Source organism: Corapipo altera, unplaced genomic scaffold (assembly GCF_003945725.1).
Source record: "Corapipo altera isolate COAL_440 unplaced genomic scaffold, ASM394572v1 113, whole genome shotgun sequence".
Classification (NCBI taxonomy): domain Eukaryota; kingdom Metazoa; phylum Chordata; class Aves; order Passeriformes; family Pipridae; genus Corapipo; species Corapipo altera.
The window spans coordinates 2,085,733-2,098,924 of NW_020884895.1; the positions used below are offsets into that span (position 1 = coordinate 2,085,733).

Here is a 13,192-nt window from a genome sequence, read left to right on the forward strand (position 1 = left end):
ACACACACACAGACACACACACAGACACACACACAGACACACACACACACGCCTGTGCCACCCGTGCTTCCAGTCCAGTCCACCTTTTCCTTACCCAGCTGCAACAAGCAGCTAATGAGGAAACCCTGGAGACATTGTGTACAGGGCAAGATGTAATGTGAGGAGGCAGGAAGCGACTGCTCCAGCCAAGCACGGAAATCCCTTCCCTCAACTGGTGCAAAGTTCAGCAAACATCCCTTATTTCCCACTCCTTCCACCCAAACTGCCAGGATGCTGGGGGCCCAGGACTCCAGAGGGATTTGTGGATCTTACAACAAGCACAGCCCAGCAAGACAGCGTGCTGCAGCATTATCCAGTCACTAATGAGGCAAATTTGGTTCTGAGACACCCATATGTTAGGCTATATGGGCATGCAGATCCCATTTGGGCTGTCCTCATCCTCATCCTTGTAAGGCATCTCCTGAGACACAGGGAAGGATTCAACAAGTTGGAGCCATGGGTGTGATGCACCCCATTGCTCAGAACAGGCAGGGATGGGGTGCTGAGCTGCTGTACCTGGTGTAGCCGATGAGCACGTTGGTGGCAGCGAGTCTGGTGTAATCCCATTGCATCCCTCCGTCCTGGTACAGCATCAGGATGTAGGACCTGAAGCCATCGGTGGTCAGGATGGCCTGATATGTGATCGTCTGGAGACAAGTGTTGCAGACAGGTAAGAAAATGAGCAAAGATGGTGAGTTTAAAGTTAGGGGTGTGGGTCAGTGCTTTCTGGGGAATGGCAGGACTGAGGTCTGGAAGTGCAAGGCAAACAGCCTGAGCCAGTTCACATTTCAAATGGAAAAAGTGATGGTTTTACTTCGAAGCTGTTCCATGACAAGCCTCAAATTCACACCATGTTATGTCTCTGAAGGACAGTGTTTCTGGTGCTCAATAAACTCCCATCACATTAAAGATAAAGGTTTTACAGAGCAGGGGGAGTTCAACTAAAGATGTCCCTCAAAAATCTGAAAACCACCAAAACAGGGGCACAGCCTAGTTCTTTTTGGCAAAATTCTTCAAGACTGGCCTTTGTCACAAAACTGGTTTCTTATTTTTAGGCGCAAAAAAGGCGATCACCTGTGGATCTTGGTTTTTTTTGACAACTCAACCAGCCTGTGTGATCCATCAGCCCCTTACCTTCCGGGTGTCACTCCGTGATGCATAGACAGGTGCCTTCTCCCAGGTGATTTTCAGGGTCCAGGCTGCAGAGTAGGAGGACCTCATGTACCGCCGAACCTTCGCTTCCACGTCACGGACAAATGGAGGCTTGGCCGTGTTGAGGGTGGAGAACTCCTGCAGGTTGGATATACCCACATCTTCTTCAGCTCCCAGCAGGGAAAAGACTGGTCTAGACTGGGGTCATGCACAGACCCCTACAACTAAGGGTCTGGATGGAATTTGGATGGCTCAAGAGGTGACACAGGACCAATAGCTCTTAGATTTGGCCCAGAAAAGGGAAAAGCCACTCACAGCCTCCATTAATTACACATCTCATGGGGCGTTCACAGAATAGGTGATGAGTTTATAACCAAAAGGTGTTTCATGCAACCATGCACCCAGATGGCTTCACTTACCTGGTAAAAGGTGGTGCCCACCCCTCTGGAGAAGTCGGCGTTGTCCCAAAATACAGCAATCATGGGAACCTCCTCATGGCCATTGAAGCCGCCGGGAGGAGGGTTGGGATACGTGAAGATGCCTTTGTCCGAGGCTGGGAAAATGATTTGTCCATTGTCTGTAAACTGAGCAGAGGGATCTCTCCATCAGGTAAGGTCAGGACCAGTGGCACTCCCTGACACTGGGATGGCAGCCCTCCCATTTCCAAGTCCATGCTCAAGGGAAGTCACCACCTATCACTGCCGAAATGGCCACAAAGTCACATTCTGCTGCAAACAGACCCCAGCAGCATCCCAGTAGATTTGGCCCTGCTGGGATCCCATCCCAGGCACCTGGTTACTGGTCCCTCTCCCAGGTTTTTGGGCAATGGCTGCTTGCCCAGCAAATCAAGCACAGGTAGACTCACGTAGAGAGAGTTACGCAGGGTTCTCCCAAATGGGAATCCAGTCTCAGGCTTGAAAAGTGGAGAATTAAAATCCACTCTCCTTTCCACATACTCCCGATCATTTTCCCTCGCTCCATATCCATAGAGGGGCACAGCTGGAACTGGAAAAGAAAACAACAAAAAAATAAGCCCCAAAATACACTTACAGCACAGCCTTTGGTCTGTGTCAAAACTTTAAAGGGTTGAAATGATTTTGCTTTCAATGGGACACAGCCTAGGCTGAAGGACAATGGAGGAACACTGCCAATATCTACCTGGAACACTGTTAATGTCACCTTCCCTTGCAGGAGCTTGCTCCCACTCCTTTCACTGTCTTACACGGACACAGCTGCCCTAGACCTGCTGTGATGGCCTTTGCGGTCACTATCCCCTCCCTTATCCAGCCCCGTTGGGATACTGCTCTTAAGGACAGCTGTTAGGAAGGGAAAAACATTGTACAGGACTACATTGGGGGAAAGCAGGGAATTAAACTCCCACAGCTCTTTCTGGAGATGTTTACAGCCTCCAGTTCCCTATTTATGTCTGTTAAATAAAACATTTGGAGGGGATGGGTTTTCCAGTTGATGGGACCATACTGAAGGCAGGCTCAACCTGCCAATCATGCATGCTCACGTGCAGGGGGCCCTCGTTGTGTGTGTCCTCCAGGGCCCTGGCCTCAAATAGCCCCCTTCTTTCTGGGTACTGAATGTCCCTCAGGATGGTCTGGCAGGAAACTGGATGTGCTACTCCCACCCAGGCTGCCCTGCGAGCGTCACGTACCTGCGGGGCTGGGCAGCAGGGTTGGGGCAGCTGCTGGCCTTCCTGGTGGAGCTGGAACCACGGGGGACGATGTGTGGGAGGTGACAGTGGTAGTTCCCGGCCTGGGAAGCACCTCCCTGCCCCTGAGGAGGGGAACTCGTGGGGCTGGGTCAGCGGGGGCCGGGCTGCAGGATGTGCCAGGGCATGCAGTGGCTGGGAACCCTCCCTGGGATCCCCCCTGGCCTGGGAAGGCTCTGGGGGGGCTCGACCCAGGGGTGGCAGGAGCTCCACTTGCTGAGCTGGTGGTCAGCTCACTGCCCAGGATAGGATGCAGGGCAGCAGATGGTGAGCCACCAGTAGGACCTGGACCTGGGATTTTTGATCCAGTGCTACCAGCAGTGATCCCAGTGGGAGAAAGGCCAGGGAGCCCTGGGCTCCCCTGAGGTGGGGAGTGAGTGGGTGTTTCCATATCTGCCCCAGATCCAGTCACACTGGGAAGGAGCTGGGCCACGTCCCCTCGCCCTGCCATCACTTTGGGGAGCACAGCACTTGCTTTCCCAGGCACAGGGCTGTTGGCATCCCTGGAGGGGGCTCCAGTGCTTCCTGGCTGGCAGGGAGGCAGGAGCAAGACAGGACTCCCTGGCACAGAAGCCCCCAGCTCCCCCTTTCCGCCTGCAGAGGACCCCACTATTGACTCACGTGCCGCAAGTGGAGCGGAAAGCTCAGGGCTGACAGACACCCCCTCTGCAGCATTTCCTCTCTGTGGAGCAGAAGGCAGCACAGGGGCACTGTTGGGGGATATGGGAGCATGGGAGGATGCTTCTCCCAAAGGTGCGGGCATCCCTGAGGCCAACTCATCTTCAAGAGACCAAGAAATGCCTCCAGACTCTCCTGCCAGCCCAGACGGTGCCCCTGGCACCAGGGGTCTGCTCCCACTCTGGGTGCTGGGGGCAGAGTGGGTGTCTCCATTGGGTGCCAGCCCCGAGCTCAGCTCATGCTCAGGGAGAAGCAGAGAAGCAGCTGTCGAGGTGGCTGTGCTGTCAGAAACACCGCTGTTGTCTGGAGCCACTGGGACCAGACTGGCACCAGGGGAAGATCCCCCATTCACCAAAGCTCCTTCAGGCACCTGCACCGTATCGACTTGGCTCTGTTTTCCATCAGAAAGTCCAATATTGGCACCACTTTGGATGCCAGGGACAGACACAGGGGCTTCCTGGGGGCCAGCGGCCTCCAAGCCTGTATTCAAGCCACCATCAGCTCCATCAGCTCCAGGAAGACTTGCTTTGTTAACAGCCTCATTAGTGTTCCCAGGCAATGAAGATCCCTCTGCAGATGAGGAAGAAGATACAGACTGCAACACATCTCCCATATCTTCATCAGGGGTTCCTGAACCAGCTGGTCCATTTCCAGTAGGAGCCTGGGACTGCCCCATGGACTCTCCATTACCAGCCATTTCACTTGCCCCTTCTCCTGCAGCAGCAGGAATCCCAGGCCGAGCATCCAGAGAAGGCTGAAGAGCTCCAGGAGTATTGCCCTCTCCTCCAAGTGCACTCTGGCTGAATGGGTCTGAAACAGAGGATGCTGCGACCTCACCACTGGGAGGGGCAGGACCAGATGAGGAACCTGCACTAGACAGTTGATCTTCCTGAGGGCTGAAAGCTGAAGGATTTGTCTCTATGTAGGGACTTTCTGGGTTTCCAGCCTGTGTCACATCCCCTGCACTCTCTGCCCCCTCCACCAGACGAGTTTCACTGGCCGGAGAGGCCAGGGACATGCTGTCAGGACCAGGGGCTGCACCTGAGATGGGTCCTGCTTCATCACCACTTGAAACAGAAGCTGCTGCCACCACATCACTGGGAGAGGCAGGACCAGATGAAGAACCTTCACCAGGAAGTTGATCTATCCCAGCTGCCATCCCACTGCCTGCAGTGGAGCTCAGGGACGACTCAGAATCAATCCCGCTGCCTGCTCCTTCCGGAGCCTGCTCTGCTGTGCCCTCTGCCGTGCCCACTCCAGGCCCTCCGGCTGCTGGCTGCCCCAGGTTTGTGCCAAGCTGGTCCCCAAGGGCAGGTGATGGGGGTCCTACCAGTCCATGAATTGCTGAGGTGGGGGCATCTCCTGACGAAGACAAGCCAGAGTCTGGTCCTTCAGCTCCAGGGAGACCAGCTCCCTGGGGAGCACCAGTTGCTGTTCCCCATGGCTGCAACCCACCAAAGGATGGAGACCCAGGTGCTCCCTGGGCACCACTGAGGTCGGGGCTCGCTGGTGTCTCTGTCTCAGATGCAGGGCCAGACACAGCCCCTGGGAGTGGGTAAACAGCCCCAGGACCACTGGCAGATTCACTGGGCAGGTCCGCAGGTCCTTCAGCCCCTGAGAGATCGGGCTCCATTCCAGCACTGCTGGGAGGTACAGAACCAGGTGAGGACACTTCTCCCAGTGCTGGGGCACCTCCTGCTCCTGTTCCGTCCCCGAGGGCTGGTGGAGGGGACTGCTCAGTATTCACCAGAGCCCCTGTTTCTCCTGCTGGCAGCTCTCTGGTGTTAGCAGGGTCCTGCTGAGGGTTGAAGGCTGAAGGATTTGTCTCCATGTAGGGACTTTCTGGGTTTCCAGTCTGTGCCACATCCCCTGCACTCTCTGCCCCCTCCACCAGACCAAGCCCTGGGCCAGTTTCACTGTCCGGAGAGGCCGAGGACAGACTGTCAGGGCCAAGGGGTGCATCTGAGATGGGTCCTGCTTCATCACCACTTGAAACAGAAGCTGCTGCCACCACATCACTGGGAGAGGCAGGACCAGATGAAGAACCTTCACTGGGAAGTCGATCTATCCCAGCTGCCATCCCACTGCCTGCAGTGGAGCTCAGGGACGACTCAGAATCAATCCCGCTGCCTGCTCCTTCCAGAGCCTGCTCTGCTGTGCCCTCTGCCATGCCCACTCCAGGCCCTCCGGCTGCTGGCTGCCCCAGGTTTGTGCCAAGCTGGTCCCCAAGGGCAGGTGATGGGGGTCCTACCAGTCCATGAATTGCTGAGGTGGGGGCATCTCCTGACGAAGACAAGCCAGAGTCTGGTCCTTCAGCTCCAGGGAGACCAGCTCCCTGGGGAGCACCAGCTGCTGTTCCCCATGGCTGCAACCCACCAAAGGATGGAGACCCAGGTGCTCCCTGGGCACCACTGAGGTCGAGGCTCACTGGTGTCTCTGTCTCAGATGCAGGGCCAGACACAGCCCCTGGGAGTGGGTAAACAGCCCCAGGACCACTGGCAGATTCACTGGGCAGGTCCGCTGGTCCTTCAGCCCCTGAGAGATCGGGCTCCATTCCAGCACTGCTGGGAGGTACAGAACCAGGGGAGGACACTTCTCCCAGTGCTGGGGCATCTCCTGCTCCTGTTCCGTCCCCGAGAGCTGATGGAGGGGACTGCCCAGCACTTGCCAAATCTCCTGTTCCTTCAGCCAGCAGCTCTCCATTATTAGCAGGAGAGGCTGAGGGCTGGATGTCTGAAAGGCTCATGTCACTCTGGGTGTCTGTATAGGGACTACCATTCCCTGGACCTCCTGCCTGTACCATGTCCTCTGCCCCCTGAGCTCCCTGACCCTGGACCCCAGTAGTGGGCCATGCCAGTCCATCAGGTACAAAGAGGGCTGGGCTAGGGGCATCTGAATGTGAACTCAAACCAGTGTCAGGTCCATCAGATTCTTGGGGAGGTCCGTCTGGCATCCCTCCTGGCTGTGACTCTCCAAGAGATGGTGCTTCTGGGGCAGTAGTGAGGTCGGGGCTGGATAGTGTCTCTGCTGCACCATCAGCTGCAGGCAGGGTGTTGGCTTCAGCCCCTGGGAGTGGGTAAGCAACCCCAGGAGCATTGGGGGTGTCCATCAGAGCATCAGGAAGCAGTGGTGGCTTTTCTCTGGTGGTCTGCCATGGGTCAGGCTGCAGGGATGGATTGTCCAGACCCACAGCCCCCACGTCCCCTGTGGGCAGCACAGTGGCCACGGTTGGGAGATTCATATCACTCTGTGCATAAGTGGGAACCTCTGGGGCCAGCAGTGTTGTGGCAGTGTCCTCTGTTTCCTCGGGTGCCACTGGTGCCTCGCTGGCTGCAGGTGACAGGGCTGAACCAGAAGCTTCTGATGACACTCCCTGCCCATCTCCATTCCCTGTGGATGGTGCCAGTGAAGCATCTGGGCTCAGCACTGCGTGGCCAGGGAGGAAGGAGGACTCCCCAGGGTTTCCCACTGTTTCTAACATCACTGGGCTCTCTGGAGGTAGGTGGGATGAGCCTGCTGTGCTGAATTCACCATTCGTTATATCTCCTGCATCTCCAGACTCTGAAGCCAAGGGACTTTCCTCAGCAGCTGGGGCCATTTCTTCTGCTGTCTCTGGGTTAGTGCCCTCAACCGTGCTCACCACTCCACCCTGCTGGGTCGTAAGCAGCTCCTCAGTGCTGGGGCTGGGACTTAAGGAGTTGGCATTGGCTTCACTTTGGACAGATACAGACAGAGTTACAACTTCCTCGACTGCTCCCATGGCTGTGGTCAGCCCTTGGCTTGGTAACACAGTGACACTGACACCCACGAGGCTGCCAGCAGTTGGCTGTGGCACCCAGGTGTCTGCTGGTGGAGGGGTGGTAGGGTAGGACATATTGCCAGTGGTGAGGTCTATGTCTTCTTCTCCTCTGGTCACAGCTGCAGGGATGTCTTCCTTCACATCTGGGTTGATGTCTAGGGTGGGATCAGGAGTAGCCTCTATTACCTCATGCTCTGCTTCTGGGGTGACAGCAGGGTGTTGTGCAGTGATAGCAGCAGCGGTTGTGGCTGTACTGGAAGCAGCCAACCCCCCCTCAATACCCTGAGATGTGTTAAGAGGCTTGGTCACATTCATCAAGGTTGGCACTGTAGAGCCATATTCACTTGTTGCAGTCACAAAAGAGTCCAGCTCAGTCCCGGGAGGGAAGATCGAACTCAATGGGCTCCTCGTGAAGATGCTCTCGTCTATCTCAGCATCAGCCGCCGTGGTGCTTGTGCCCGCAGTGCCCGTCACCAGGGCACTGGGCCCTTCATTCTCTGCTGTGATGGGAAAAGCTGTCCCCACAGTAAAGGGCCCCTCAGTAGTGACAGGGGCAGCAGCAGCCCCAAGCCCTGCAGAAAAGCACAAAGCAGAGCATTAAGTTGAGTGCCACAGCCAGCAGCCTGCCAGGCTCAGACACACTTCTCCTCCGGCTGAGCATCACAAAGCTCCCAGCCCTTCTTAAACCCTACTGCCTCATCCCACAGCCGTACAAGGCTCTGATTTAAGAGCCAGGGAGTGCAGTCTGGGCTGTCTTAGGCATAGCACTGCACAGCACCTCTTCCATCCTCAGCATGAGCAGCTACCGGATGGGACAGGACACAGTTCATCACAGGTCAGGGAGAGACACACACTGGTGCAAGTGTGGAGGCAAAGGCAGCCACTGCAACCCAGTCCAGTTATGCTGGGGATGGTACTGCCTGGCCACTGGGTAGGGCTGGGGCCCAGTAAGCTCACAGCTCAAGGGGTGTCTGTGAAGCTCTGCCACCCCAGGACAGCCCTCAGCCCTCTTTCTGTTGCTTCAGGGACAGACCTGAGTGCAGTCACTTCTGCAGGGCCGGGGGGGGGGGTTCTGCGTTTTTTCGCCTTCCGGGTGTCTGAGATATTTAAATAACTTTACCCAAAGCCCTTTGGCAGCGAGGACAGCCAAGGCTTAGAGAAGCCTTCCCTGACTGCAGATGGATTCTGACCTGCTGCAGTTAAAGCAGGTTTGTTAAACCTCTACTGGGGTGGGCATCTACCTGCTACTGCCCCCACCTCTCTTGCCTCCAGCTGGGTGAAGGCATCGGGGGTTTCCTGTCCATGGAGGGAATATTCACAAGCTTCCCTGGCCAAACCCTGCTCACAGCTCACTCCTCCTGCTGCCAAAATCCTGACCCACATGCAGGAGTTTTGCTGAATGGAGGAGACACCTGCCTACATCCCAGACATTTCTCCCAGCACCTACTGGCATCCATGGGTGATGTTTCACCCAGTATTATATTTAGGACAAGGATGCAGGCTCTGGGGAGACCAGGCTGCCTCTGCTGGCTCCAGGAGGAGCTGGGTGGATCTGCTGACGCTTGGCTTTAGGCAGCTGCAATTAGGGGAGATGAAGGGCACCCCGATGGCAAGACCTGCCAGGGCTTCACCACCACCCAACAGCCCCAGCCTGCTCCCCACCCTGGTGCTCCGGTTCATCAGGTTCCCCCTGACAGGCAGCCAGAACTCCCTGCAGCAGAGGTGCCTCCAACCTCACCGCCGGCTCAGCTCATTAGCTTACAGATAGCTTGTGCAGAGTCATTAATGAGCATTATCTCCTATGCCAGACCAGTCCTCAAGGGGTCCATCCTCTTCCAGAGCCCCGTTTGCTTTCCTGGCAGGCTGCTTCCTCACCATCTCTCCCAGCTGAAATAAGCTCTTTGCACCAGCCCACTCAGCCAGAGGAGCTCAGCTGCTTCTGTCGCCATCTCAGGGAAAACAAAGCACATCAGTGAAGTCTCCCCAGGTTAATTTGGCACACTCTACTCCAGCAAATCCGTGTTTTATCTTAATTCTTCCGTGTGGAGCAGGAAACACCATCTACTCCACACACCCATTCATGGGAAGTCAGTGCAAGAGGGGCCCCAGCATGGAGCACCAGCATTTGCTCTTTCCTGGGACGTGGGAGGGATGGGAACATCCCCGGGTCCTGCTCTGCCGGCTGGCTTCCCTTGCTGGAGGGGTACACGGCTGCCTGCAGGCTTCCGGGCTGGGCTCTCACCTCTCCCACGGCTCCACGCCTGCAACCTGCCCCTAGGGGTGATACCTGCCCCGTAAAACACTTTTCCAGCTCCTTGGCTGCAATCTATTGCAAGGACTTTCCAGTGCAGCCAGGAGGGAAAAGCATCTCACAGTGTACCTGCTGCACCCTAACAGAGCTCAAGTAGCACATGGGCTAGCAGAAAAATATTGGACATACCATGCAGAATCCATATGCAGCATCCCAGGAAGGTGGAGAGCGTCCATCCCCTAGTCCCCATGCCTCAGGCCCCCACACAGGCAGAGCACTAGGAAGCTCAAAGGGAGGAGAGAGCAGCAAGCAGCAGCTCCCTCTGTCCCTCCCTGCCTGCCTCTCCTGCAGAGCTGGAGTCCCACAGGTGTTCCTGCTCCTGTTCCCTCCTATTTATAGGGATGGCAGAAGGAGGCAGGTTGCCGACGTCCTCTCCCGCCCCCGGTCCCTTCCCTCCAATGTCCCTGTCACCATTCCCTTCCGGTCGAGCCCTCCCCTTCCCAAGGTCTGGATGCCCTGTTCAGTTGTGGCATGGGCTGGGGGTTACCCAAAGACCACCCTGCAGGACCCAGCTCCCTGGTCTACCAGCACCAGGAGGTGAAGCTGAGCCCAGAACAGTTTGTGGCACTGCCAACAGTGGCATGACAGTCACCCCACCTGTTCCCCATGGCAGCCACCCCACGGACCCCACAGGACCTGCTCCATTCAGGGTAGGGGGCCACAGAGTGTGTGGTGGTGACAGAGCAATGCCACCTGGTGCTGCCATGCCTGTGAGAACACCATGGGCACTTGAATCACCCGCTGAGCCATGTCTCAGCTGAGGGCAAGGCCAGACACAAGAGCCCACTTGGCTCAAAGCTTCTTTGGGAGCAGACTCGGGTTATAAAGCAGGGATGTATGGCTGGGGACAGGCTCTGGGACGTCGTCTGAGCTCCCAGTGCTCAGCTGCAACTGGAAGCACTAGAGATCCCTGTCCAGAGCCCCAGCACATCCCAGCGGGGTTTGAAACCTGCACTTCAGTATGGGCACAGCAGTGCTGGGGTGCTGGGAGGGGGCAAATTATCTGGGAAAGCTTCTCTGCAAGGTGGGACCAGCATCCCCAGAAGCTAGAGCAGGAAAAGTTGCAGGCCTGGACCCCCTTCCCTGCTATGGAGAATCCCTGGGTCACTTCACCTTGATCCCCTGGGTCACTTCACCCCTATATTTCTCCTTCCTCTTTCTCCTGAAGCAGCAATTCTTGCACACACTCCCCCCCATGAAAACTGCTGCCAGCTCCCTCATGAGCAGCATTATGCAAACTTCCACCACTACATGGTTCTGTAGTCAATTAAACACTTCTTAACCAGAAATGCCCCCAGGCAACTCCTGCAAAGTGTTACGAGGGGTGTTAGGCAGTACAGAGTGTCCCGCTCGAGCTGGTCTCCGTCAGGCAGGCAGCAGTGGCTGGGCATGTCAAGGGACACCCCCAACCCAACAACTGGGCAGAGTCGACCAGGAAATGCCAGGGGAGGCCAAGTCACGGCTGGTGAAGCACCATCCTGTCAACCCACGCATTACCCCCGGCAGTGGGAACTGGGCACAGACGGTAAATCGGGGGGAGCGCCACTCACCTGGAACAAATGTTCGCCTGCCCACCAAAAATGCCGGTGTGGGGGTAAAGCCAGGGGAGGACAGTGCACTGGGGGTCTGTGCAACCAGCACTGCAGATCACAGGGTGACTGCCCAGCCAGTGACCACCTGAGCAGCCACCACACCTGGGCTGATGGAGGATTAGAGGGATAAAACCTACCGTGGGAGAGTTGTTCCTGCCTGTGCTGACAATGCCATATCACTTTGGAAAGCCACCCCAACAGGGAATATATGCTGACGCTGGAGAAGGTTGCTCCAGATGGTGTTTGAGGTGCAAAATGTGGTGGGAACCACAGGGATTGTTGCAAACGTGCTGCTCAGCATAGGGGAAAACAACTTGGCTGAAGCAAAGGTGGTAGTCTCAGCCCTCCTGCAAGCTCCTGTCCATACTCCCCGAGCCAGCTCTGCCTGGAGACCCTCATACCTGCAACTCCTGCCCATGCTGTCCCCAAGAAAACTTATCTCCCAGCAGTCACGGGGATGACACACCAAATTTGTCCCTCTGCTCTGGCATTCACTGGTACACCCTCCCAAGAAAGCCTGCAGCCACTGAGAGATGCCTTGTCTCAAGGATGGTGCCCTGCTCCCACTCTGGGAAGGGGCTTTTTAATGATCCTTCTGCTACTCCTGAAACAAACATCCTGACAAAGCGCTCATTCCTGAAAGAATAACTGTCATCTGCAGTTACCAAGGACCAAAGCATCATGTGGGCACTGGAGCCTTTCAGGAGCCTGTAGCCATGGGGCAATTCTACGAATCCCAGCACCCAGGGGCTCTACACCTTCCAGTACAGCAGAGCATGGCCCAGCACAGTGCCTTATCAGCCTTTCTGGAATTAATGGGCTGGTTGTTCCAGCTTTGTAGAGAACACAGCATCTCCTACTGGATCCCCTCCAGCCTCCTGGCAAGGGCATTTGGAGAGGGCTCAGAGTGGTAGTGGGGGAAACCAGGTTATCCATCAACTCCACACGTTCTGGATGACTTGGCATGCTGGGTGTGTTGCAACAGCCTCCTGCCAAACAGCGGGAGCTGGGCTATAGCCATCAGCAGGGTTGAAGGGGAAGGCAACACTGGAAGGGACATCTGAGTCACAAGGGACTTGAGATAGGCACTCCATGATGCTGCCAGGCCCTCTGAAGGGGACAGTCCTGCTGGGCACTGGGTCTGCTCCTTGGGAAAATGCTGGTAGATGGCAGTGGATCACAGCAAAGATGGTGAGAACTGATTTGTGGGCTGGGAAAGCAGCAGGACTTGGATACAACCTCCTAAGGCCCCTCTGGTCAGAGATCCATGGCAGGCAAGCAGCCATGGGGTGAAGGTGGCAGCCAGCATCCTCAAGGATGGCAGGCATGGAGAACATGGGTAGTGTCGGGGGCTTGCCAGAGCTCTGTGCTGCCAGTGCCTGGGCAGTGACCACCACTCCCACATGAGCCACATGCCCCCACTGTGTCCCTCTTCTCCTCCCGGGCTGGGGGCAGAGGGGACCAGAACATCTCCTCCCCTCACTGCCCCCTGACCACGATAACGGTGGAAGGCAGCCATGCTGGCAGAGGACAGTGAGTACCCCAGTCACCTTTTCATCCCAGCGCTTCAGGACCTTTTCCTCCCTTTGTGACGCAGTTTGGCTCCACTACGCCGGCTTTGGCACCCAGCCATGTCCCGGGGTCTGAAGTTATGGATTCAACAGCCGGAGAAAACAGCCCGGTGGGACACGACGTGGGAGGACTCTTGGCCCAGCTCCACAGCGTAGGCAGACCACAAGGATTTCTTTCCCAGCACCCCATCAGGTGTCCAGCATGGGGACCCCCTCTGGCAGGTTTTGCCCTACTCCCCAGCTCCCTGCCGCGGTGCCAAGGGCCCTCTCTCAGTGTCTGTGAGTCCAACAAGCCCACAAAAGACAGGCAGCGTCCTGAAGAGCAAAGGG

The 13,192-nt window shown here is 56.5% G+C and overlaps 1 protein-coding gene across 2 annotated transcripts in view; it reads right to left on the reverse strand.

The window, feature by feature from the left end:
• Window positions 1-10,002, reverse strand: part of LOC113949253 (mucin-4-like) — a 13,195-nt gene extending 3,193 nt beyond the window's left edge. Inside the window, exons 1-7 of one of the 2 annotated variants that reach the window (XM_027647609.1) lie at window positions 9,829-10,002; window positions 5,411-7,960; window positions 3,533-4,501; window positions 2,057-2,196; window positions 1,611-1,775; window positions 1,174-1,329; window positions 556-686 (exon numbers count right to left, since the gene is read on the reverse strand). In XM_027647609.1, the coding sequence (XP_027503410.1) occupies window positions 556-686; window positions 1,174-1,329; window positions 1,611-1,775; window positions 2,057-2,196; window positions 3,533-4,501; window positions 5,411-7,960; window positions 9,829-9,889 (4,172 nt within the window). In that variant the 5' untranslated portion in view covers window positions 9,890-10,002. Of the gene's footprint in view, window positions 1-555; window positions 687-1,173; window positions 1,330-1,610; window positions 1,776-2,056; window positions 2,197-3,532; window positions 7,961-9,828 lie in introns of both variants that reach the window. The other variant, XM_027647608.1, reaches the window with a different exon arrangement.
• Window positions 10,003-13,192: the final 3,190 nt, after the last annotated feature.